The 26,829-nt window shown below is 40.2% G+C and overlaps 1 protein-coding gene across 1 annotated transcript in view; it reads right to left on the reverse strand.

Moving 5' to 3' along the window:
• Dchs2 (dachsous cadherin-related 2) overlaps nt 1-26,829 on the reverse strand; it is a 222,381-nt gene that overhangs the window by 13,541 nt on the left and 182,011 nt on the right. The window contains exons 14-17 of the mRNA XM_052180297.1: nt 19,061-19,174; nt 11,565-11,776; nt 9,380-9,531; nt 675-805 (exon numbers count right to left, since the gene is read on the reverse strand). Coding sequence (XP_052036257.1) covers nt 675-805; nt 9,380-9,531; nt 11,565-11,776; nt 19,061-19,174 — 609 coding nt within the window. The remainder of the gene's footprint in view (nt 1-674; nt 806-9,379; nt 9,532-11,564; nt 11,777-19,060; nt 19,175-26,829) is intronic.

The raw sequence follows: 26,829 nt of genomic DNA on the forward strand, positions 1-26,829 counted from the left end.
TGAAGGCAGTAAAATAAATGTTCAAAATGTTTCAGGATGAATTTGGTAATAATAAAGAGAGGAAAGAAATAAAGGTAAAGGCTGTTTTCAACCTCATTTACAGGGGGATAGGTTAGTTTTCCTAGTGTAGCTACTTACCATGGGACAACTTTGGGTTCTCAGACTATGAAGTCATTGTGTAATGAATGCCCCAAACAGTCCAACACTAAAACAATAATTTTTTAGTCTCTACAAGTAATGTGGGTTATACTAGAGGAAAGTGATAACTCTACACATGATCAAAATAACTTCACTATTATCATTAGTGTCCTGCAAAGATCAACGGAACATGAGTCTGACAGAATTAATGCTCAGAGGAGTCAAATGATTATTACAGCAACATGTGCTCCTGCCTGGAGTACATTTAATGTTTACAAAGTATCTACACATATACACACTGTAAGAATTGACAGTCGGAGGCTAGGGACTCAGTCTCTAGCCCATCTGAATGCAAATTCAAGTGTTAGGATTTAAAACCCTTGATATTTGATATTTCTTTTAAAACCAATAAAATGAAGACAAAATTATCTGGCTTGCATGGCTGTTGAAAACTAATACTTATTAGAACTTCTGGCTGTTAAAAAATGATAAATGTGTAAGTCAATCAAAAATGGATTCCAAATTGGCACACTTACTTTCTTCAATTTCTACTGCTTCTGAGGGGAGAAAGACCGGGGCGTTGTCATTTATATCCATCACCTGTATCTTGACCAGAGCTGTATCCAAAAGCCTGGGCAGCCCTCTGTCTGCGGCTTGCACAATCAAGCTGTTTTGGAAAAGAATCAAGGAATGTTATGAGCCATCTTGGAAGCATAAAAAACATAAATATGAAATCTAGTTTAATTTTCTAATGTGAATTCACTGACTTTTATTTCTCCCATGGCCTTTTCTAAATAGCATCATTTACAATTTCTTTCACAAGAATGGTAGCTTGAGATTTATGTATTTTTGACAAGTTTCAAGAACAAACTCCAGCAAGCTGCCAGGAGTCGTGAAGCATTAATGTAAAAATAAATGCACAAGTTCTTGGAGACAGTCTTTAAAATTCTAAGAATAATCTAAACAATACATGTACCAACACTTGTACCCACCCTACTGCATGGGGATTGCTACATAATTGTACCATGAAAACATTCTGTCAAAATGATGGCTATATACGGATATGTCTCAGATCCAAATTTCAAACTAATCAACATTATAGACTTGGGAGACCTTGCTGTCATGATGATAGAGCAACTGGGTCATGACAGGCTTAGACTTTTCAGAGGAGAAAGGGTAAATTCTGATGGAATCCACACAGTATGATTTAATCTCCCTGGGGTGGTGCTACAGTGAGCTGTTCTACCAACCATGTTAGAGTGACGACTACTGGCCGTACCTTCTCCCTTTCTCTCACTACTCTTAGCATCGTCGGATTCCATGCCTGGTCAGTTGACCTCTTCAGTGTCCCTTAGATTAGTATTATTTTGTCTCTGTCTTGAGAGATTCAGGTAGAGTAATCAAACAGCACTTAAATCTAGGACCTAACAGTATGACAGAACATGGGAAATTCAATGTTTTCACAACCAATGAAGTCAAGACAAATTGGGACCTGAGTCTTGTTGAACTAAATCCAGAAATGTATGGGATTTCCTACACTAAACACAGGGAAGTGCATGCCTGGGATAGCCAGTCTCTGCACTTATTTCCCTGGAATGCATCCTTAGGACTTGAGAGATGGCACAATGGTTCAGAATGTATACTTCTTGAAGATGACCCAAGTGCCAGTTCCTAGCACCCACATCTTATAGCTCACAAATACTTCTGATGCTACTTGGCATCCACAGGCACCCACATTCATGTGTGTAAAACTCCCTGTGCCACCATGCACATAATTAAAATTAAATCAATAGCAATTTGAAAACCTGAACCCCTATTTAAACATCTACTCGACTCTCCACGTTGAAGCCATTCAAACTCCCAAGCAAATATGCTTGATACTCTAAGTGCTGGCTTCTGGCTGATGTGCCTATCCTTACACTCTGGTGACTTTCCAAAGCTCACAACTCCAGTAAGGATTCTCATATGATCTGAAAGCTCTTTATGACCATAGTACACTGCATATTTCCCTGCTACAGTAGTTATCATTTTAATGGGTTATCTGTCTGCCTCTTTCCAGTGTTGCTTTAGGATGGGTTGATGCCTATCACTCTAACAATTTTCTTTAATGAGTGTTGAGTATTAATTTCTTCAGACTTTTCCATGGCTAGAGATTTATTAAATAGCAGATCCAGAATCTAATCTTAGGTCTTGCTCAATTCAAAACCTGTGCTCCTTATAATGGGCCCCTCCCTGGGCATGCTTCCTGTGCTGCAGATACAGAGCACCTAATCACACTTCCCTTTTCATATTTCTCTAATAAGTGTTGTGAGAGTCATGTAGTGAGAATTTTGATTTCTTTAAAAACCCAGTTATGTTAAGTGAATATGTTTGGTTTTTTTTTGTTTTTTGTCTTTTTTTTTTAATCCGAGGTGTGGGATAAGAGGCTGCTTCACCGCAGGTGATTCTGATTTGACTCGTGCTCTAGCAGGGGCATGGTTTAGCTCTAGCAGGGGCATGGTTTAGCTCTAACAGGGGCATGGTTTAGCTCTAGCAGGGGCATGGTTTAGCTCTAACAGGGGCATGGTTTAGTTCTAGCAGGGGAATGGTTTAGCTCTAGCAGGGGCATGGTTTAGCTCTAACAGGGGCATGGTTTAGCTCTAGCAGGGGCATGGTTTAGTTCTAACAGGGGCATGGTTTAGCTCTAGCAGGGGCATGGTTTAGCTCTAACAGGGGCATGGTTTAGTTCTAGCAGGGGAATGGTTTAGCTCTAGCAGGGGCATGGTTTAGCTCTAACAGGGGCATGGTTTAGTTCTAGCAGGGGAATGGTTTAGTTCTAGCAGGGGAATGGTTTTGCCAGGTGCATATTTGTGAGAGTATCTATGACATTTGGAAGTCTAGAAACTTTTGATAGGATATAAATGCCAGAGCTCCAAGAGGTACTGGGTGAACTCTCTCAGAGGAGGGTGCTGCTGGTTCCTGATGATATGGTTTGTCAAGTGGTCATGAGCAAAGAGAAGAGAAGGAAAAAATGGATATCCTGGAGACAAAGATTGGACTTGTCCCAAATCTCAATGCACTTAATTAGAAGGAAGTAGTTCAAAGAGGTCTACACTCCCTTTCCCCTCTATCCTTCTTGCTCTCTTACCTATTGTTGGGAGGTTGAAAGAGATCAGGGTGGAATAAGGTTGAAAGGGTGATAGATAAGAGAACCCAATAAAGTATCACAAAAAATCACATCTATAAATCCAGGGAGAAGCAGGTACATTGTAAAGTATATTGTCGATTAGAATAGCACCTTCATTTTTTAGGGTATTCATATGAGTCAGTTACAGAGACTATCTTTTAAGAAACTGGATCTCGAATGTAGGCATAATTTCTTTAGCATTACTGGTACCTTGTAGGTATCTTTTGTTTTCCCAATCTTAAAATTTAAAATGATGAAAAATTAAGTCTCATGTCTTTCTTGTTTTGAATCCCACTAAGAACAAACTGCCACTGCTTGCTGCCCATGAAACCCACACACTACTGCCTTGTGGAGTTTGGACAGCAGTAGAACACACACTTGGATTTCATAGGAATGATTCTAGGTGGGAAACTGACTTATGACTGTCAGTCAAGTACGTATAGGAACATTTTGTGAGTGCAATTAGCTCATAATTTTGTTTTTCCACTGCTGTCTGCTGAAGGGCTCTAGCAGGCCTGCTCATAGCAAACATGGCACTGACAGGTACTGTCCCTTCACCTTTCCCTCTTCTGCTTGCAAACCCATTAGACTACATTCCTAAAGCTAGCCACCAAGTTCTACCCTCTTATTTAGTCATTTCCTCCTCCCAAGGCTGACTACCAAAGTCCAGCTATCTAAGTACTGAAGCCTAGCAATCAAAAGTTCCCTCTGACTCACCTAACATAACAATCCAATCAAAACAATCCGACTCATCCTAACATAATCCCTTTATAAACTGCCATTTGCCTATGGGCCATGCGTGTCTCCTCTCTATCCAGAGGCAGCCCTTTGTCCCTCTTGGACAATTATCCCTCCCCCATCCCTCACTCCTTTCTCCTTCCTTCTCTATCTTTGTCTCTTGTCTTTGTCTCTTATTTCATGACTTTTGCCCCTCTGGGCAAATAAATCTCCTTTGTGCTGAGAACTTGGTTTTGGTGTGTCTGTACCAACTCCAGGCCTTTCACCTGCCCATCTCCACATTATCTAACATTTTATTGGAGACATTAAAGCTAAACCTTCATCATCTGTGTCACTACTGTCACAATCACCCTTAGTCTCATGAAACCATGATCTCAGGGTCCTATATAATAACTAAGTCAGGCAAAAAGAAAAGTGAACTATCTTTGACATGGAGGAAATCTCTTGTTTTGGGTCAAAATAAAAGGGCAAGAAAAGGGGAGCCTGCTGATGGTTGGAAGAACAACTGACAGACCATGAAACAGAGCTGTAGCAATTCTGAACTGAGCCTGCAGTCCCTCAGGCTGTCTGAAGGCTCCTTGGCAGTCTTGTGAAGCTCAGGGTTGTAGCATGTTCAGCTGGCTCCATGTGCTCCATGGGCAGAACCCTTGCACAGAGTCGTGTCAGCAGAGGCCACCATGAAACTGACCAGACCCAGAACAGGCCCATTGTAAGACCAGAAGATCTTTTCCTAGTCCCCCCAAGTGTGGGAAGCTTCTCTCACCACAGAACCCTTCAGAAGAGGCCGTTGAGCAGATAAGATCTCACTTAATTTCCTTTAAAAAAACTGTAAGTTGTTGGCAGAAGAAATTTTAAAAAGTCTCTTTCCACTGTATCTCAAATATCTACCAGGAATTTTCTGTTCCCTCTGAAATTTTAAGAAAAATAAAAAGATACCAGCTAACACCAGAAATGGCTATAAAAAGAGTTAGGATTTCTACTGAAAGATGGTAAGAAGACTTCTCAGACTTGTCTCTTCTTCCCCAAATTCCACTGAGAAGACAACTAGGAAGATTTTTTTTAAAAAAAAATGCAAGTCCATAACAGTAAAAAAGATAATGAATGAAGTTGGAAGTAGAAAAGATGAGAAGATAGAGCGTGCTGTAGGGTTGGTGTAGACAATTGTGTGGACTGTGGGGTCACTGTATACAATTGTGTGGAAGGAATGCAGATATCAGAAGGTATTCAAAATTATAACATGAGAAACAGACCTCAAGTGCCACTTACTAGATATGTTTTGTTTATTATGTGATATATATATTATATATACATATATAATATATATACATACTCAGGTGCATACATATGTGTATTGTGCATGCAGATAGATAGATAGATAGATAGATGTAGATAGATAGATAGATAGATAGATAGATAGATAGATCTTATACAAGGTCTTTCTTCTATGACCTTTAATCTTCTTCAGTATTCTACTTTATACATATGAAACATCCCAAAGAAGTCAGCCAACAAACACAACTAGAACTCTAACCCCTGAAGGGGTCAGTGTTGCCTCAACACTTACTGAACAGGATTCACGGCAACAGTCAAAATGGCAAATGCCAAAACCATAGTCAAGAAAACCAAGCAGAGCAATGGGCAGAGGGGCAGAAATCCACAAGGAAATCATGTATGAGAAGAGAAAGGAAGGGTTCCTTGATCAAAACGAACTTACTCAGCTCAAGAAGAGGCCTACGTTAAAGAATATAATGAGGCTCAGTGATACACTCAGCAGGTAAAAGCCCTTGCCTACCAATCCTTAAACCTGAGTTCAACCCTTGGGACCCACACGGTGGATAGAGTGAACCAACTCACACAAGCTAACCTCCTACCTCCATTCTTATACTGTGTGTCTGCATGTGCACACACGTATGCACACACAGAGAGAAATAAAATAATGTAAATCGTTAAAAAGATTATAATGATATTTCTAAATATAATGAGAAAAAGAAAAACCTAAAAACTCTTCTTCAGAGAAGGGAAAAATTACATACAGTAAAGAAGCTAGAATTACACAGGCTTCAGAGGCAAACAAGTTCAGAACATAAAAGACCAAGCTTTCAAAGTCAGAAAAACATTTTCAATCTTTATGCCATCATGTGCACACACACAAACACACACACACATGCATGCACACACACACACCACACACACAGACACACACACACACACACACACAGGTATGCTTATATATGGTGGTACAGTTGAAGGTATTCACAAATGTACAAGGGCCCAGATAATTTGCTTCTATTGCAGATGAGAAGCAGTCAACTTCTCAGCTTTTGCTTCTCACAGTTTGGAGTTAATTTATTCATGGGGAGCTGGAGAAAAGCCTTTCTAAATATTAGGACTAATTTAAACGTTGGGAACATGACGCAAATAGGAAAAAGTTGAAAACCATTAGATTTAATTGCTAACTAAGCTCCATTGAATAAGAATTCTGTAACAGAAAGCCATCGTCACAACTGGAAAGTGCTTAGTGTCTGGGACCTAACAGACCATCAATGATCTCTGAATTTACAATCGCCAAAAGAACACTTGAGCTGAGATTTACCTACAGTCATCATGGAGGAGAAATGTGTCATGCTTAATAACGAAGCAAAAGAATAGTTTTAAAATATTTATACATTAAACACAATAATTTTACTAATTACATTAAAATATTACAAAACATTTCCTAACTCCTAACTTAGGGAAAGTTTTTAAACTTTAAAAAAAATTACCTTTGAAGTAATATTTTGAAATATATTAAATACAAAACCCAACAAAACACTTAATCAGGCTTTCAGAATTGGAAGGGTTTGGGGGTGGTTAATTAGTCCAATACACTCAGTAACATATTCCATTCAAACCAGCTTTCAGTGCTTAACCACACAAAAATACTGTACTTTCCTCATGAAACATGAAAGCAGCTCAAACACCCACACAGTATTGTGTACCCCCCTTAAACAGAAGGGCTTTTCTGTAGCTTCAATGATAGAAACAGTGTGAGTGCAGTGCAGAGTCACTGAGTTTAACTCAGAGTTCGATCCTTCAGTAGTACTACAACCTAGAATAAGCCAACTATGTAATTTGCATTGCTAATGAATACAAGACCTGCCACAACTTCCATATGAAACAGCCACAAGAAGGAAATGAAACACAGTAGCCACATCCTGCATCCATATTTTGTTTTGTTTTGGTTATTCATAACCAACCACCACCATCTAAAAGTGTTAATGGGAAATTCTAGAAATAAAGAATTCGTAAGTCTTAAATAGCTATTATTTGGAGTATCTTGGTGACACTTCAGTCTGTTGTACTCTTTCTCCTCAGAATGTGAATTATTCTCCTGTCTAGTGTGTCTACACTGTGTATATCAACTGTTCCTTAGTTACTGAGTAGGCATCTCAGTCATCAGCTGCATAATTGTGTTTCTGTTCAGGTAATTCTTGGATTACTTATTAGTTACCTCAAAGCACAAGGTTAACAATTGTATATAAAATATTGCAGGGCATAAAACATGGAAGGGGAGAGTAACTCTGGTAATGGGTGGCTATCCTGCCTGGCATTTAGAAACACAATTAAACAATATATTTCAGTTTCAATAGTAATTTCAGGTCTTCAGTGAGGAGCTCAGAACATCTATCACGGATAAGAGGTGACTATTGTGACACAACCATCATGGATAAGAAGGATAAAAGGTGACTAATTGTGACACATGTGCAAAGCTTTTTGGAATAAAGCACACAATATGACTACAATGTAAATCTAACAGTGATCTGAACAAGAAAGATACGCTTTCTTACACCACTGTGCAACTGTATCTCCAAAGAGAAGCAATACTAACAACTTCTCTGAGCAGTGTTTTAAGCAAAATAATGTTTCTTTTCTCAGACAGTCATCCTGCAAGAATACCAGGATGTCCCTTATTATTTTCTATATGCAGTTGAGGCAGGAAAGCATAGGGAAGATCTCAGCAATCTGTATTGTGCTTGTTTTGCCCTCCGTATACACACTCCTCTCTCACTAACGCACTTGGCAGCCTGGCTCCTTTACTGTGCACACACTCCTCTCCAAACACCTGCCCAGCAACTTTGGGTCTGCACCCACATCAGTTGCACACACACCCATCTCTAGACTACGTTTTTATTTCCTCTTCAACAATAAATCTTACTCTGTATCTACACAAATATATTCGTAGTGTATGAATTGAAGGTCCGAGCCAGCCTGAACTGGTTTTGGATGCATTCACACAGTAAGGCACAATTGTGTCTTCAGTAAACTTTAAGGGAGAATCCCCTATTGACCACTTTATGCCTGTGAATGATTGGGTATGCTATTGATAAAATTAGATGTGTTACAGGAATGGACATGCACAGTAGAAAAATGCATGATCTAATTTATCAATCAAAGCCAAGAACCACCCTCACTAAGGACTTTTAGTAACCAAACCCCTCTTCCTCTTAATCCCATAGAGGAAGCCCTAACCAGCAACCAGGCACCCGGAGGACCTGCTTTCACCCATGTGCTGGCTTCTCCTGTCATGCAGTCTGACCTTTGCTCTTGCTCTGTTTGAACACACCTTGGAATTCTTGCAATTCTGAGTCTGCTTTTATTGAATAAGAGGCCCTACCTCCCGATCCTATCACTGACCTGATTTTAGATATTGGTTTCACAGTGTTCTACATGGGGGCCACCACTCTTTAAGGAATATCCTTTTGTGGCCATGTTAGGTTTCTTAGAGCTCTTTGCCTTACTGAGTGAGATGCTGTAGATATGTGTATGGAGACTGGACTTGGCTAACACTGACCCATGAATACATGGAGCGGGCTCACAGCACAATGCTCCCTTTGGAGACTGGCATCTCTTAGATGCTAGGCCATGGTCTTTAATGTTGAATGTCAGCTTCTAATAAGATCACTCTGCTGGACCATTCTGCTGGTCCCACAACAAGGACCATGATGACAAGGCTGGGCTTTCAAAAGAAAAGAATAAAGAATTACACAAAGGAATGCCATTCAATCTGATTCTCTATGTTTAAAGTAATAAAAGGCATTTGCAGAGGGCATTTCTACTCAGTGAACACTTCTCCAACACTGTCTTTTGAATGTCTCTCCCTTGGTTCTTAAGAGGACACACCAACTTCCAAATCTGATCCAATTGCTTTTTCAAAATAGGAAATAATTTCTAAGACTGTTTGACTGTGTCCAAAGGTTGACTGTAGGCTGGGCGAATGGGGAAAGAAGAGTTTTCCCAAAAGCTCAGTCAGCAAGACCTTAGGGAAGAGTTCTCTGAAGAGTGTGACCCTGAGCGCACCTGTAGGAGCTGGAGGACTCGTAGTCCAGGATGAAGTTTGTCTCTATCACCCCGCTCAGACTGTCAATCCGGAAGGCTCCAGCTTGGTTGCCAGAGACAATGGAATACTCGATCTGGCTGTTCAAGCCCCGATCCAAGTCAGTAGCAGACACCTGTGAGAAACCAACATTTCCATTGGAAAAGATTAACCTGTAGTGTGATCCAAGCCTGCTTCTCAGAGAAATATGGTAGGAGAGAATACAGATTAGCAAATGCATTTTAAAAGCAATGCTTAGGGTAGTGATTCTCATCCTAAATATTCCACCCTTAAATACAGTTCCTCAGGTTGTGGTGACTTCAACAAAAATAAAAAAAAATATTTTTGTTGCTACATCATAACTTTAATTTTGCTATTGTTGTGAGTCATAATTTAACTATCTGTGTTTTCCGATGGTCTTAGGTGACCTCTGTGAAAGGGTCATTTGACCCCCAAAGTAGTCATGACCTAGATTGAGAACTACGGGCTTACAATCATACCAAGCCATTCAGCTGACACTTGAATTGAACTTTAATGCACTGGGTAATGGGAGGGAAAATATCTACACATTCATTTAAAATATTTCCAAAATGGTCTCTATACATTTTGAGCTATAACTGGGTGCAACTGGAAAATTTCTAATATGCTGGTACAGTTTTCTAGTTCTGCTATGAATTCATGCTGACTACAGACAAACAATTGAATGTTACAGGGAACTCTGTACACTGAATGGCAATTCTTCTCTTGATTTTTCTTTCTTTTTATTTCTGCGTGTGTGTGCACATGTGTGTGTGTTCATATGTATGTGGAAGCTAGGAGTTGACATTAGATGACTTTGTTTATTTACTTATAATCCCCCTAACCGGGAATTCACTGATTCAGCTAGTCTAGATAGCCAGCTGGCCAGATTGCCCCCTGCGTGCCTTTCCAAGGATGGAGCGAGCTATCACACCTGTCTGCTTTTACATGTGTTCTGGGGCTTTGAACTTCTGTTCTCACACTTGCAGGGTAAGTGCTTTATCTAATGAGCTGCCCAGCCACCCACACACCCCTAGCCCACATTTACTTTCTTATCTGATTGAAGTATTGTCTATAGAATAGGCCAATACAAGGCTTTCTTAAATATTATAGTGAAGTTTTAACTCAAGGGGACCTTTGAAAAGTGAATCAAATCCTAGATTTAGTACTAATAAGTACTAAATAATAAGTACTAAATAATAAGTACTAAATAATAAGTACTAATGGTTTATTTGGTGAATTTTCAAAGTATTTTTAAGGCTAGAATGATGGGTCTATATAATATTTCCCACGGAGATATAGTGCAGGAAACTGTGCTGAATCCCAATCACTAAGCCAGTTATACCATTTGAGTCAAGATTCTAGCAAGCTGGTGAATTGTTACACTGTTTTAATCCACGCCCTTTATATCTGGTGTGATTCTGCCTTGGCTCACATCCCTTGTCATCTCTTGAGCTTCTATACTGAGGCCCTGGTTTTGTCCTTGATTATGGCTCAATGTATCCTTCATCCTTCTACCCAAGTTCTCAGAGGAAGTTGAGGACCATGTGGAATAGTCTGGACCTCATCAGAAGGCCATGGTAGCCAGCTTTATGGTACAGAAAGGTCACAGAAGCCTTTGAGATCACCAGGAAGTAAAACTAATTTCTCGATAGGAACCAATAAAAATCCATCCTGACCCCTGGGGCTGTATATTCAAGCATGATTCAGATAACAGACTTTCCAGGGTAGATATTAGCACTTTAGGATGTTCGAAAAACTTCACCACATGGAGACTTCACCAAGATGTGTGCCAGCACCCAGGCAAGCAAGCACAGGAAGAATGGAAGTGAGCTGTCCTCATCAAGAGGAACGAGCCTACTTCGCCTCTGTCTTCACCTGGAACTCCAGATATTGTTGTGACCTACAAAGTTTCTGTTAGTATTCAAAGGGTCCCTAGAGAAAACAGGTGTCCAGGAACTGAGCTCAGGATCAGTAAAGAAGGAACAAAGGAAATTTAGATTTCCTGCAGTCTAAAGATTCATCCAAGCCATTGAACATGTCCTGGGGATTGTTAAAACTTAATTACATGTTGGCCATGGGTCATAGGTACTCTGACATACATTGATTGGTAACACACACACACACACTCACATGCACACTTTCTGTTACCTGTATGACACGGGCATCGTAGGACTGTCCTTCAGACACCGATGCTTGGTATACACTTTGTGCGAAGCGTGGAGGATTGTCATTCCGATCCTGGATGGAAACTGTGACTTTGGTGAAGGCTCGGTGCCCATTGTTCTCAGCAAGAATGATGAGCTGCACCTCACTCCTGACTTCGGAATCAAGCAACCTAGGCTCTTCTACAATGAGTTGTCCTGGTTTAGTCCCAAGGTCAAAGAATTAAAAAGAAACGATGATGTTATTTTAAAATGTCTCAGAACACCATTGACTCTCCTGCTCTGACTGGGGCCATGATAGAAAAAGTGGAGAACTTGCAGATATTTGCGAATTTCCAACATTTGTAGGCAGATAAATGGAATCTGGGAGCTTTCTTTTAAATTTATAAAAAAAATAAATCTGCATATTTAGCACATTCCAATATCTACTTTTTAAACATTTTTTAATCAATGTATTCATTCACCCATGGCAGGTAGGCACGCCACAATGTGCACGCGAGGGTCACAGGATAGCTTTGGGAGCTTTTGGAAGCTGCTCCTTTCCTTGAGCCTGGCTGAGGCATGCATGGCCTCCCTTGTTCCTGCTGCTGCCCTGTGTACTGCAGGCCACCTGGCCCACAAACCTCCAGCAATGTTCTGCCCCGCCCTTCTCACAGCCTCAGTGTTAGGATTCCAGCTGTGTGATTACACTGCATCTGACTTTTTAAGGCAGTCCTGTGGATTGAACTTGGGCTCATACCAGGGTTGCCTGGCTCATTCTTTAACTTACTGAACCATGGCCCTGACCCTCAAACAGTTCTTAAATCTGCCTCTGTCTTCTTTGCTTCCACTTTCAAATGGTGGAAGTGGTGTAATTCAAAATGGAAGTTAAATAAGACACTTGTTGCTCCGTTGGTAACTGCACTTGGGATGGATCTACTCTTCTAATGCTTTTGGCTTGGCATTCATTTTGGTCATGATAAATGACACACTCTTGTGCAAGTCATGAGATGACCCAGGCTGGCACACATACTAAGTCCATGTTTCGCCTTGTATCATATACGTACATTTTTCTCAGAAACATCACAGCTGCAGCCATGAGTCTAGTATAAATCTTACAACACTGTGCCTAACACCTGGGCAGAAAGCTGCCCGCTTTATCATATGAAGAAGGCTCCCAATGCCACCTTGAAAGTTCTTTGCATGTGTTAAGTTGCCAGTGGTATAACAGCATGAGAATAAACACCACAGTAATATTTTCCAAGGTATGCACAGCTCTAGCTTTATCCAAGTTGCAAAATACACATCAAAATGAGATTAAGATTCTTCAGATGGTACTGACGTGATAATATAATCAGGTTACTTCAGCCAGTCACACACGATGGGCATGCATCTGCGCAAACCCAAAGCAGACTGGGACAAATATTTATGATATCCCATAATTCTTAAACTCCATCCTGCTACAACTGTGCCCAGGAAGCCCTGAAAGCTTGATCACATTGTTTTATGTCAGCCTACAACAGAGCGACCTGAGTGGGACCATCTGTTATTTATATGCCCAAGCCTGGTCAGAGTCTCAAATCCCTGCAGCCTCGGACTGTAATGGGAGTTTTTAATCTGAAGTAACTTGAAATATAAACACAAAAGTAAACTTTTCATTTGCAACTGTGGATCAGAGGCTCATCCCATGTTTACTCTTAAGGAGAGTGACTGTAGCCTTGGAGATCAACTTTATTGATTTATCATTCCTTCAAGTTTTCCATTTTTATAATATACACATCCAGAAAAATCTATGTTAGTGACTTTGGAGCACCATTTTAATAGTAATGTACCAAAAGTCAGATGAAAGTTACATCTTACTTAAAGTTTGAAAATCATTTCCTGACAGCAGTATGGTATGATATCTGTTCAAATGACTTTTATAATAAAGCAACTGGTAAGATATAAGTTTGTATAATGGTGTTACACATGTGTGTACATGCCCTTGTGTGTGCATTAGAGTGGGCTAGAAGGATGTATTGAGTCATAGGCTAGAAGAGGGAGGCTCTTAGACTCATTGCCCAAGCCTCTAGAAACACCTCTCGTAATTATGCAGAGTGTAGAAAATAAAATGAGGAAAGCCCACAGACAATTACAGGAACCAAGAGGAAAACTAGCACATAGCAGGAACCCAGACTGTATAGATTCCAAAGGAATGGAATATACACATACACATATACATACACATACACATCACATACACATATGCATGCACATCACATACACATACACATGCACATACATATCACATACACATACGCATCACATACACATACACATCACATACATATACACATATACATCACATACACATACACATGCACATCACATACACATACACATCACATACACATACACATCACATACACATCACATACACATATACATACACATACATATACACATTGCATACACATCACATACACATACACATACACATCACATACACATATATATACACATACATATACACATCGCATACACATCACATATACATACACATCACATGCACATACACATCGCATACACATCATATATACATACACATGCACATGCACATACACATCACATACACATACACATCACATACACATACACATCACATACACATACACAATACACATCACATACACATACACATGCACATACACATGCACATCACATGCACATGCATATCACATACACATACACATGCACATACATACACATGCACATGCATATACACATACATATCATATATACATGCACATGCACACACACATACACATCACATACACATACACATACACATCACATACACATACACATCACATACACATACACATGCACATACACATGCACATACACATACATATCACATACACATACACATCACATACACATGCACATGCACATGGACATGCACATACACATATACATGTGTGTATGTAACCTTAGTGTTAGTTGAAAGGGAGTGGAAAAATATGTTCTGATCTTTCATTAGCTTAAATTCAAATTTATAGCGATCATTGAACTATTCTGGCAGGAAAGGAGATTTTACCAGGGACGCAATTGGTACTAGACTCTGGGTGTGAGATCGTTGAAAGCGTGGACCCTAGACAATGACTGCCTCCCTCAGGCATCCTATGCTAAGTAGGCCTGGGAGGTTGAAGCCCCTTGGCAGCAGGGTGTCTTCCTGCCTCTCAGGAAGACACTCACTCAGCTGTGGCAACTACCTAGAGTACCTGGCAGCAGACCAACTGAGACAAGCAGCAGCAAGTCGCTTATGGTTGGTACCATGTCCTGGCCTGTGTCTCTGGCCTTATGTTTAAAAATGAAACCTCAGGTCAGAACCCCAAAGATGCCCACGAACTCCTTTATTTGTTCCTCTTCCCAGCATGACCACATTGACGGAATAATCAATTGTTGTTTTTTAATAGTTCTTTTCTCTTTAATTGGCATATTGGGAGTGGGTGGCCGGGCAATGCTAGCTGGGGACACCAGGGTTCAGGACTCACCCTAAACGCTTTAGTTATGCATGTTAAAAACTCCTAAGTATTAAATTTAGGGGTGGAAAGGTGGTACAATGAAATTGTGAGGAAAATCATTCAGAGCCTCAAAACTTACAACAAACAAAAAGAGCCAGAGAATTTTTGGAAAATAGGAAGTGCTGATCCCTACACCCAAGAAACAAAGAGAGAACTATGTGAAACATAAAATGGAGTGCAGAAGAGAGGCTCAAGGCGCAGACCTCTCACACTGGAGCTCCACAGATCATGCAGACAACAGGCTTTCGGAAAGTGGCTGACACCGTGGAGCAGCAGGAAAGGGATGCCAGACAGCAGAGCATTTTCCCAGGCGAGCGTGAGCTGAGCTGAGAACCGCTAACCTAGCAGAAATGCATGTCAGAAACAAAGAGTGGACATCCAGCTTTAGAAAAGCCAAATCTGAACTGATTGTGGGAATATTCAATAAGAAGAAATACAATGCCTGAAATGTAATTTAAAAACATTGGCCCGGTTAATGTGGTACTGTGCACCTATAATATCCATGCTCCCCGATTGAGAGGTGGGGCCACCCACTCATCTCAAAAATATTAACCCAGAATTGCTCCTGTCTAAAGGAAATGCAGGGACAAAGAGTCTAGTGGAGACTGAAGGAAAAGCCATCCAGAGACCGCCCCACTAGGGATTCAACCCATCTGCAGACACCAAACCCAGACACTATTGCTAATGCCAAGACAGGTGTGCTGACAGGAGCCTGGTATTGATGTTCCCTGACCAATACAGATGTGGATGCTCACAGCCAACCATCAGACTAAGCCTGTAGACCCCAATGGAGGAATTAGGGGAAGGACTGAAGGAGCTGAAGGGGTTCGCAACCCCATAGGACAAACAACAATAACAATCAACCAGACCCTACCCCCAGAACTCCCAGCGATGAAACCACCAGCCGAAGAGTACATATGAAGGGACCCACGGCTCCACCTGCATATGTAGCCTTATCCCTTGGCCTTGTGGAAGCCCAATGCCCCAGTGTAGGGGAATGCTAGGGCAGTAAGGCAGGAGTGGGGGGGAGCACCCGCATAGAAGCAGGGGGGGAAGGGATAGGCAGTTTGCAGACAGGAAATCAGAAAGGAAGATAGCATTTAAAATGTAAATATACAAAATAATCATGTGTGTGTGTGTGTGTGTGTGTCTGTGTGTGTGTGTGCTCACACGTGAGACTGTGGCAAGAGAATAATGAGTTTGAGGCCAGTCTGAGCTACATAGCAATATTGTCAAATAAGAGAGGAAGAGAGAAGAGAGTATTAGGGAAAAAGAGAGCTGGCTGGGGAGGGGTAGCTCAGGATTAAAAGAGGGAGGTGGAGAGAGGGAGGAAGAAGAAAGAAGAAAAACAAGACATTAATTTTTAAAAGGCAGATAATTCTGTTTCAAAAACACTAATTGTGCCAAATATGAGAACTCAAAACTATGACCTATAAAAGCATATACTTTGAAAACAGAAGTATTTAGAGCTAGAGACTTACAAGTCTCTTCAATTGTAGGAATGAGGTGTTGTCTCATGTTAGTTTCTAATTCTACATGTTAAAATGGCTAAATTAACCACTAAAGAAAGAGAAGTAAGTGCATCCCAGCAGATACAGGAAAAATATCATTTTCAGACAATGATTACCAACTGAATGTTCTGAAAACTATTAGAATCTACACGTAGTACATGTCAGGGCTGTCACTGTTTTGAGAAAAAGCATCAATGCAATTATTTTAGCAAGAAAAAGTATGAAGTTCTTAGCTTAACTGAAACAAGAAGGCGACGGGCACATGACATTCACTGCTGTCCTTCCTTACAGAGTCTTTAGGGCCTATAACAAGGCATGGAGCTTTATTATAATCAAGTCAAAGAAGAGAACACGGCAAGATTTTTCATGCTTCAGTTAAGCCAAAAAAAAAAAAATGACATTGGTAGGGATTCAAACACAATGGCGTAGTAAATGCTAGCCAGTGACCCCGTGGCTGGCAACAGCCTCAGGTTGCTGATCACCTGAGGTAAAGAACAGGACCCCAAGGTGCACACACGCTAATCTCCTTGATGGAGCCACTCTATAGTGCACAGAAATCTCTGCAGCACAAGAAGAAGAAAGGGAAGCGAACAGAAGGGACCCAGACTGGCTTCCTGGGCCACTAAGGGTTTTTGGAGCTGGTGGTGAGGTTTGTTTGTTTGTTTACTTGTTGTTGTTTGGGTGTTTGCTTTGTTTTGTTTACAGAGCCCTGGCTGTCCTGAAACTCACTATGTAAGACCAGCCTGGTCTCAAACTCCCAGAGATCCTCCTGCCTCTGCTTCCCGAGAGCTGGGATTAAGGGTGGGATTAAGGGTGGGTGCCACCACACCCAGCCTCTGGTAAGATAAATTTCAACATGGCTAATTGCTTTGTCACAGAGTGTACTTCAGTTCTGTGACCTAATGATAGGTAGAGTTTATTTTTGTTCAGTAATGGAATTAAGCAGTTGTGAAGGCCATGCCTGGATCTCACAAGAGTGAAAGGAAAGAGGGGTCTGGGTGGGCTGCAGAAACATGGTAGCCTTACTATTCTTCCTGTTTTTCTAAATATATTCAGTCTCAGCTCTTCTCCCAGAACCCCATACACTGGAGCCACGAGGAGCTTAAGGTATGAGGAGGTCTGCTGCTCCGTCTTTCTCTACCATGGATGAAGACATGAGGGTGCCTGGAACATCTCCACAAGAACAGACTGCAAGCCGCGTGGACCAACAGCCACGGCATAACCCTGGGCCAGACATTTACTCAAACAAACACACTCTTGTGTTTTCCCCCACAAGATAATAAATAAAACAGCTGAGATGCATGATAATGAAGAAATTATTAGAAATATTCTTGTTGGGGTTTGACAAGGAGGCAGCTGATAGCTGTCAGTCTCTATGCTGTGCTCACTCACACCATAGTCGTACGAAAGCCAAGTTTAACATGCACCCTATTTGTACGTAGTTTCTTTAACAGCACAGAAAGACTTCCTGTGTGTGAGTCCCCGACTTTCCCAGTTGAGTAGTGAATTAGAAGCCCATCCAGTGAAAATTCCCCAAGGCCAGTGGTGTGTATGTGTATGTGTATGTATGTGTGTATGTGTGTGTGTGTGTTTATTTTTAAATAAAATTTAGCCTCAATGATTTCCCTAAGTTTGTCTTCAATTTCCCAAACAGGCAGGTAAATTACAAATAAAAGCCAAGGTGCCTTCAAAAACTCCAAAGGCAGGATAGACACTGTCTAATTTGGAAATAATAAGAACATAATTCTCAGTGACTCTACAGATATCAACAAATATACAGCTTTGGGTTTCCCATAATTCTCATGGACTTTCATAAGACAATTCTTATTTACCTTATAAGCATTTATCTTTGAGAATTTCAAACTTTTAATTTAAAATTTTTCCTTTCACAATAACATTTATATATGAATACACACACACACAAACACACAGAGATCACATTCACCCCCTATTATCCTCTCCTACTCCCTTCAACCTCTGCTGAACCTTTTATTCCTAACAAATCTCCCTCCTACTGTTATTCATCTTGTGAATCACCACGTTTTAAATTAGGGCTGATTGCATGAGCACTGGTGGGAATTACGGACTGCAGCAGGGCACTAAGGAACGCCTTTGTCTCCCACAGCCTCAAGCTCCCTGTACCGGGGCAAGGCACCATGAACCCCTACCCTGTGCATGGTGGACAGCCAACAGGACCAGTGCTGTGCAGTCTTGTAGACACACCACAGCCATTGAGAGCCCATGAGTGCAGCATCCACACCATGACTACCAGAAAGTGTTTCACCACCCTCTTCCCCAGCCTTTGGCTTCTGTGCTCTTTCTGGGCCCTCATCTACCCTTTTCTTTCAAAATTTTCAGAATGACTCATCAGTAGTGCCAGTAAAGTGAACAGAAAATGAAGTCCTCATGAGGCAGGAAGGGATTACCTGAGTTGGAGCCCAGGGAGAAGACTCCATCTTCATTCCCACTAAAAACGGAGTATCTTATGGAGTCTGGAACTGACACACGAGCAAACGCCTTTACGGTCACAACAGAAGTACCTATAAAATCGGGTTTTTTTTTAAAAAAAAAAAAACAAAACAAAACAAAACATTAGCACATTTTATGGAAGCACAAGAATGAACACTGGGTATCATCTGCCCACTCTTGTTACACTTGTCTATTCCTGGTACCGTCACTGTCTTCGCAAGCCATGTTGAGTACTGGGATGCAGGGATAAGACAGAGGAGAACTCCATCTTTGTGGTAGTTCTGCACTGGAAGAAGACACAGGCTGAACCATTAGGCAGTATACAGCCAAAGCTCATTTCAGAATGTGCGGACTTCCTTGAAAGGAGAAATGGGTCACTGATAGAAGATACGAGAAACAGACCATCCTTTAAAGTCTGTGAGTGCAGTGAGGTAACCACAGGAGGAACTGGCAGGAGGGGATTCTGGGAAGATGGCAGTGTGGCGTGGAAGGGCTTGGTTTGTTAAGTCAGTTGTTGGAAGCAGAGACATCAAATGAAAGCATCAGGCTACTAGAGGGGAGGATTTGATTATACTTATGTGGAATCACAGAAGGGAGTTAAGGGATAGAATAAATTATTATGGTATGTTTAAAAAAAAAAAACACTTCTCCAGTATCCTGACCAGTCATCACACTCCTTTTAAAAAGAAGTTAAAAGAGAAACACATTTGAAAAGAGGGAAGGGAGAAGGAAACAGAGAAAAGACACCAGAGTTTCCTCAGCTGGGACAAATGCTAATCTCTTCCTATGGGTCACATGAAGCTAACTGCCTGAGCCCAGGGGACACAGCTTAAAACCCACCCTGACAGCAGTGACAATGAAAAACATCAATTAGGGTAAATTGATTTCCCCCTAGACTCTTAAATGTTTTTCATGGAGGGTGGAGGAGACGGTTCTTCAGGTAAAGACCCTTGCTGTCATGACTAGAGACCAGTTGATACCGGGGACCCATATTTGGAAGGAAAGAACTGACTCCAGAAAGTCATACACACACACACACATACACACACACACACACACACACACACATACACACCACATGCATTCATGCACATACAAACACATACCCTTGCAGGTGTTTCCCTCTCCCCAGATCTTAAAATAAAATAAACCAATGTAATTTTTTGAAAACAATAGAAAATACAAAAGGTCCGAGGACAGACAGAATTTCCACCTACAATCCTCTTAATGCTTAGCACTCAAATCATATCTATTTTTTATAAATATCAAAGTTTTTAAAGTCAAAACTTGAGTGAGAACTGACTTTGATAAAAGGCAAAAGTAAAACCCAGGCAGAATATATGCCTCTCTTTTTGTGCAACTGCTGGTAGGAAGGATTGGAAACTGAGCATGGCTTTGCACTGACAAGACAAAGCATTCTGCAAACACTGGGTCTTGTTTTTGTTTTTGTTTTGTTTTGTTTTTAAAGGCACTAAGTTACCCAGGCTGATTCTGAACTCTCTGTAGCTCTGTAGACCTTGTGACCCTTTTGCCTCAACGTCCTTCTTGGCTGGGGTTCAGAGGCAGATGCCAGCAGGACAGACTGAACCACACTCATTAGAAATGTTACACTTAACAGAAAGCCTGTCAAAGCTTAAAGCCCATTCATCTAGATTTCCAAATGACTCTCCTTTCCAAACCACTTACAAAGTTATTTAGCAACAAAGAAACAAATGAAATAATGGTGGTAGAATCAGGTTACTACAAGTCTTGAGAATGCTTCAATTGCATAGTAACTGGTGCTTATGATACTACACATCAGGCGGTACATGGCTTCCTTTTCTATAGCTGATGTAGGCACACATACACACACAGATTATATATATGTACATATATCTATATAATATGTATATATGTATATATGTATATATAATATTGTATATAGTGCATATATTATTTATATATATTTTATATAATAAGTACAAATATAAATAAACATATATATTCTTTCCTTTCAAATGTGGATTCCAAGGAACAACTCAAAATTATATATATTTTTGATAGTATAAATAATATATAAATTACAATGTAAATAATATATTTATAAATAATATAAATATATAGTTATATTATAAATAATATTAAAAGTTTTATACATACATATATATATATACATACCTTGCAGTGTGCTTCAACCATGGTGCTCAATTACAGTTCTGTGCTTTCTTACACAACTTATTTTTAAGTACAGGAAATTTTATTGAAACGGTGTTACCACATATTCATAAGGATGTCAGTTAGAAGACAACTGTGCAGGGATGATGTACAATCCTTGCTGATGACCTTTATTTCTACTTGGGATAGAATGCTTTTTCCATGACCAATTATAAAAAACTGAGGATATTTATTTTGTGTAAAAGAGCAGTAATTACCACATAACTGGAAAATATCCCTATGACCTCTCTTATGCAGAGGGAAAAATTCTATTTTGCTGCAAATCTAAGGTTTACAATGTCAAATGGAATTGTAACCCAGAGAAGTTTCATTCAACTGAAAACCTTCAAACTAGATGCTAAAGTCTGCAGAGAGACACAAGTGTTTATGTATTTCCTTTCTCTGACAAGGTTTAAATGTGAAATACCCTACCAAAGAGCCAATAAGGGTCTTGGTCTTTCTAGATCCTGCTTACCACCACATTTTTTTCTCTGCACATACAGGTAAACTTGAGTGACTGTGCACAGCACCTCAAGGTAGAAGTGGCAAGCTGTGAAATTGCTGTTCATTATTCATAAGCAATAAGAATATCATTGATGACTGAGTTGCATTTCAAATGGTTCGTTTATAAAGAACAGTTTGGCCAGTTCCAGTAACTTTTATCGATAATTTCAATGTCTTGCTTCCAACGACTTGGGTATGTTCTTCAGCCTTCTTCTGACCCCTGACCCCCCACGGAGAAGCCTGTTTGGTATAAGTGCCCCTGGGTGAGGATACATCCCTCCTCTCCCAGGGCTCCTTGGAATTTCTTGTTCTTTAGTATTTCACAGCTTGATTTTAATGACTTTACCATGAGGGTTTTGGCTTCCCCTCAATCTGTTTTGTGAGCTTGCCACATTTAGTATTTCTATTTCCTTCTTCAGATTTGGAAAATTCTTGACCACTGTTTCTTTAAAGGAGGCCTCTGCATTTGTTTTCTTAAGATCTTCTTGCATGGATTTCATAATAAATACATTGTTTCATTGGATGGTATCCATTTATTCTGTTGTACTTTTTAAAAATCCCACTCTCACTTTCTTCCTATTTAATAGCTTGCCTCCCAGTCCACCAATTTTTCAGTGTTATCAAATCTGTTGTTGAATTTCCCTAGTGAACCTTTCAATTAAGTTGTAGTATTGGTAAGCCTTAAAATTTCTGTTTGATTCTTTATATGAATAACTTTTAACTGATTTCATTTGGTTGTCTGTGTTTCCTTGTAATGTATTGTTTGAATTTCTTGAGAATAATTACATGATTTAAAATTTTTATTCTTTTGTTCGTGTCACATTTCTCTGTATGCTTAGTGGGGTGGGGGGGGGCATTTGTGTGCAACTGAAAGAGAACAGTTGATCCTAGTTTTTTCTAACTGGCTTTGCCCATCAACCTGGTTAGCAAGTCTGAGAACCTCAGAAACTTTTTCTGATGGTGTCTTTTTATGACTGTGCTTATAATTTCCCAATTAGAAAGGTTTGCATGTTTTGATTCACCATCACCACCGCTGGGAGTTTTCAATATTGATTTTCAATCTGGATGCTTGCTGTCACTTATACTGATCTATGACAAATTGGGGAAAGGCTTATCTGCGGAGAAATAAAATAATTTGTATTCTTTATTCCAATGTGACTGTTCTTGCTCTGAGCTTTCCTGGAATCCTATGACTTCCAGGTTTCAATTTCAATTCTTGTGAGGTCTTCTGGGAAACAGACTAATGACTGTTCCTTCCTTAGTCTCAATCTCCCTGAGAAACAAAACCTAACCATTGCAATTCTGCTGATTTCCTAGCTTTGCTTCAAACTTTTCTTCTTAAGTTTCAATTGTCAGACATTCAATTCTATCAGAAATGTAGCAAAACTGCTCTATATAAATGAAACAGAGGCAGATCTTTCCAGATAGACAGAAGCTGGGTAAATGATGACTACTACTACTATACATAAGATGCAATAAACAGTCCTTCAAGTAAATGCGAAAGGACACTGGGCAGTGAATGAAAGCATACGAAGGCTGAAATTACCTGGCGAGGTAAGCACAGACAAACGTACATATATCAACCATTGCCAAAATTCAAGTGAGAAATAGGAAACTAAAAGTAGGAGATGATTTATTTCAGGGTTCTACCTTGACTAATTCAAACATCTAACAGAAAAGAAATCAGAGCAGTAAACTTCAAAAACACCATAGACAACTAATCTACTAGACATCTACAGAATGCTTTATCCCCAAGCCCTAGAACATACATTCTTCTGAAGTACTCACAGAATATTTTCTAGCTCATGTTTGAGATCACAAGATAAATCCTAATGAATTTGGCAAGGTTGAAATCATAACAAGTGTCTTTTTGACCATTATAGAGTGAAACTTCATCTCATTAGCAAAAGGAAAGCCAGGAAATCCCAAAATGTGTGAATGACCAATGTACCAAGAAAGAAAGAAAAAGAAATTAGAAAGAGAATATTTTGAGATGAAAAGAAGACCACACAATAAAAGTTTTGGTGCAGCACAAATGGCTGTAAGCAGTGACTGATGGAGAACACCTACTTTAGAAACAGAAATCTCAGGTCTCCTTGTTATGTCACAAGGAAGGAAGAGAAGACAGTGAGGCCAAACTTAGAAGAAGGAAAGAGATAGTAAAGATCAGAGCAGTAATAAACTAAATAGAAAATCATTGAAACGATTGGAAAATCATTGAAAGTAAAATTTTTACTTCTCTTTAAAAAGGCCAACTAAATTGAAAAACCATAGCTAGACTAACCGAACAAAGAGACAAAGTATTCAACAAAAGTCAGACACAAAAGAGGAGACATTATTACTACCATAGAGGCAGTTAAAACAGCTATGAACAATGGTGCCAACATATTACATTTCCTAGAAAGAACACATATTTCTCATAACCTACAACATATGAAGACTGAATCATAAAGAAATAGAAATTTTGAGTAGACCTATACTAATAAAATGACTGGATTAGTAATAATAATAATAATAATAATAATAATAATAATAATAATAAAAACCAACCACCGCAAGATGAGATGATTTTACTCAGGATAATAAGGACTGGTTTATGCCAGTCCTTGGAGAAACAATGCATCTACAAAGGAGGTGGAGATGCGGGGACCTGGGAATCACACCTCAGAAGATGGTATCTGAGAAACAGGCAAAGGGCAGGTGGATAAGCAGTCACCCGCTCTTTTGGAGCAGAAGTCAGATAAATGGGCTGTTACTTTAAATCTTCATCTCCCTCTTCTGACCCCTGGCTTCCCCCTGGAATCATATAGGAGCCTCCATCGATTAACACTGTTGGCTTGGTCTACCTTCAAAATACTCACTGAACTGGGTACAGGGAAGATGCATTAATAATTTTTTTTTCAGACTCCCTAAGTGTCTGCAAGTGCAGCCTGGTTAAAAAGTCTGGGTCTTAAAAATCACTAAGTCCCCAGGTGGTGGTGGCATCACTTTTAATCCCAGCACTTAGGAGGCAGAGACGGTGGCATCTCTGTAAGTTCAAGGCTAGCCTGGTCTACAGAGTGAGTTCCAGCCAGGGCTACAGAGAGAACCCCTGTCATCTCAATATGGCTATTTCAATCCACACAGCAATCATTCTTCATATTTAAAAATTGGCACCATGGTGTGTGTGTGTGTGTGTGTGTGTGTGTGTGTGTGTTTCACCCTGGTGGAGAAGAAACCCCATGTTAGGTTAATAAAATGAGATGAGGTTTCCCTTTATATCATCAAGCCAGTTAAAAAGTCTTCCATGTAGGTCTGAAGATGGTCCTGTGATTGAGAACACTTGCTGCTCGTGCAAAGGACCAGAGTTTAATTGCTAGTACACACATGACAGCTTAAAACTGTCAGTAACTATAGTTCCAGGGGATCTGTCACCTTCTTCTGGCCTCCATGGGCACATACTGTATACACGAAGTTTACACACATGCAGGCAAAACACTCCTAGTCATAAAATAAAAATAAAAAATAATCCCAGGGTGGACGAGGGAGGGCTTCTTAGACTCCATCCCTAACTGAGGAGCTATTAGCAGCTCATGGTCCTGGGGGTGGGAAGTCACTTGTCACTTGTCACAGTGGCTGTGACCCCGTAGACAGCCTCATACCCAGTCATATATAGGCAACACTGATTGGGCTTGGTCGACTAAAATAACCATGATGATAACAGAAATTAAAATTTAAAAAGACGTAAAACTGGGAGGGTCATGAGTAAAATGGACAGAGAAGGGAGAGATAGGTATAAATGGGATACACAGTGTACATGTAAAAACAAAGAGAAATGATTTTAAAGGGAAGAAAATAATAGCAAATTAAGGTAGGCAAGTTCTTGAGCTTCCGTGACTGAGACCTGAGTGTGGCTGGCATGAATTCCCAGACACGAAACCTGTCTTGAGGTATGTTCCTTCTGAGAAAACCTAACTTTGCCTAAGGTATCTGTCTTCTACAGAGTTCTCTAAGTCACAGATGAAGTAAGGAGTTCTTTGTTGAAAATGGCTACCTAGACGTCCCTCGTTCCTGTGAAATCCGTCTCAAATGCAAGATTGGTCCCCAAGTAATGAAATAGGAATGAGAGAAATATTTGTTCCTCGGTTGTCGTAACCATTCCAAAGTCCCCAGTGACATGGAACCGCCTCCTCTTGTTTATGGGGTAATTTATTTTCCTTGGAAAGTACAATTCTTATCTAGTTTGTTCAGAAAACAACCAGATGGCAGCGCTTTAAAAGCTGCAAACGCGTCACAATGATCACACAGTCATTATGTAGTAACTCCTTGCTCTAGTTAGAACTTAAACCCCGCTAACTTTATAAACTTCGTGTTGAGATTTCAGACGGAAGGGAAATAGCCACAATAACAGCCCAAGTGATGACTGGTACCCTCCTACAGCTTAATTTAATCCTTGCAGCCTCCTTGTGAGGAAGTCATTATGGCTTCTGCTTTATGGAAAGAGGGCTCGCTCACTCGCTCGTCATGAGCAGTGGAGACACGGCAGGCTCAATAATGTGTGTCACATGTCCACACTGCCCAGCAACGGAGACCAGCAGCTCACTGGCTCGCCTGCCAAAGTGCTGGGAGGCGGTTTTCTTCTCCAAAATATCAAGATCTAAGTGGGTTATTTATTTTATAATATTAAATGTATTTTACTAGTCAGATTGCCACCATGTGTCATCATGTTTTAATATTAGTTCAAGTTTTCCAAAGTCTGAGTGCTCAACTTTTAGCCAGGGTATCAAAATAATTCATAATGTCAATTTTCCACCCCAGGGCAATTCATAGAAATGCATGAAGTTCTGAAGAGCCCACAGTGAGGACAGCAGTTGCTGATTCGTCCTCCTCAGGATCTCCACATCAGTAAAAGGGAAACAGACGCAGGGAGAAGCTGTTTCACCATTTAGTGGATTTAATCATTGTGATTAACTAAATGGTTTCTTCTTAACTTTTGAAGAGACTTGGAGCTTGTTGGTAAGACATCACTTTAGAAGCTGTCTCTGTGTCA

Source organism: Apodemus sylvaticus, chromosome 4 (assembly GCF_947179515.1).
Source record: "Apodemus sylvaticus chromosome 4, mApoSyl1.1, whole genome shotgun sequence".
Classification (NCBI taxonomy): domain Eukaryota; kingdom Metazoa; phylum Chordata; class Mammalia; order Rodentia; family Muridae; genus Apodemus; species Apodemus sylvaticus.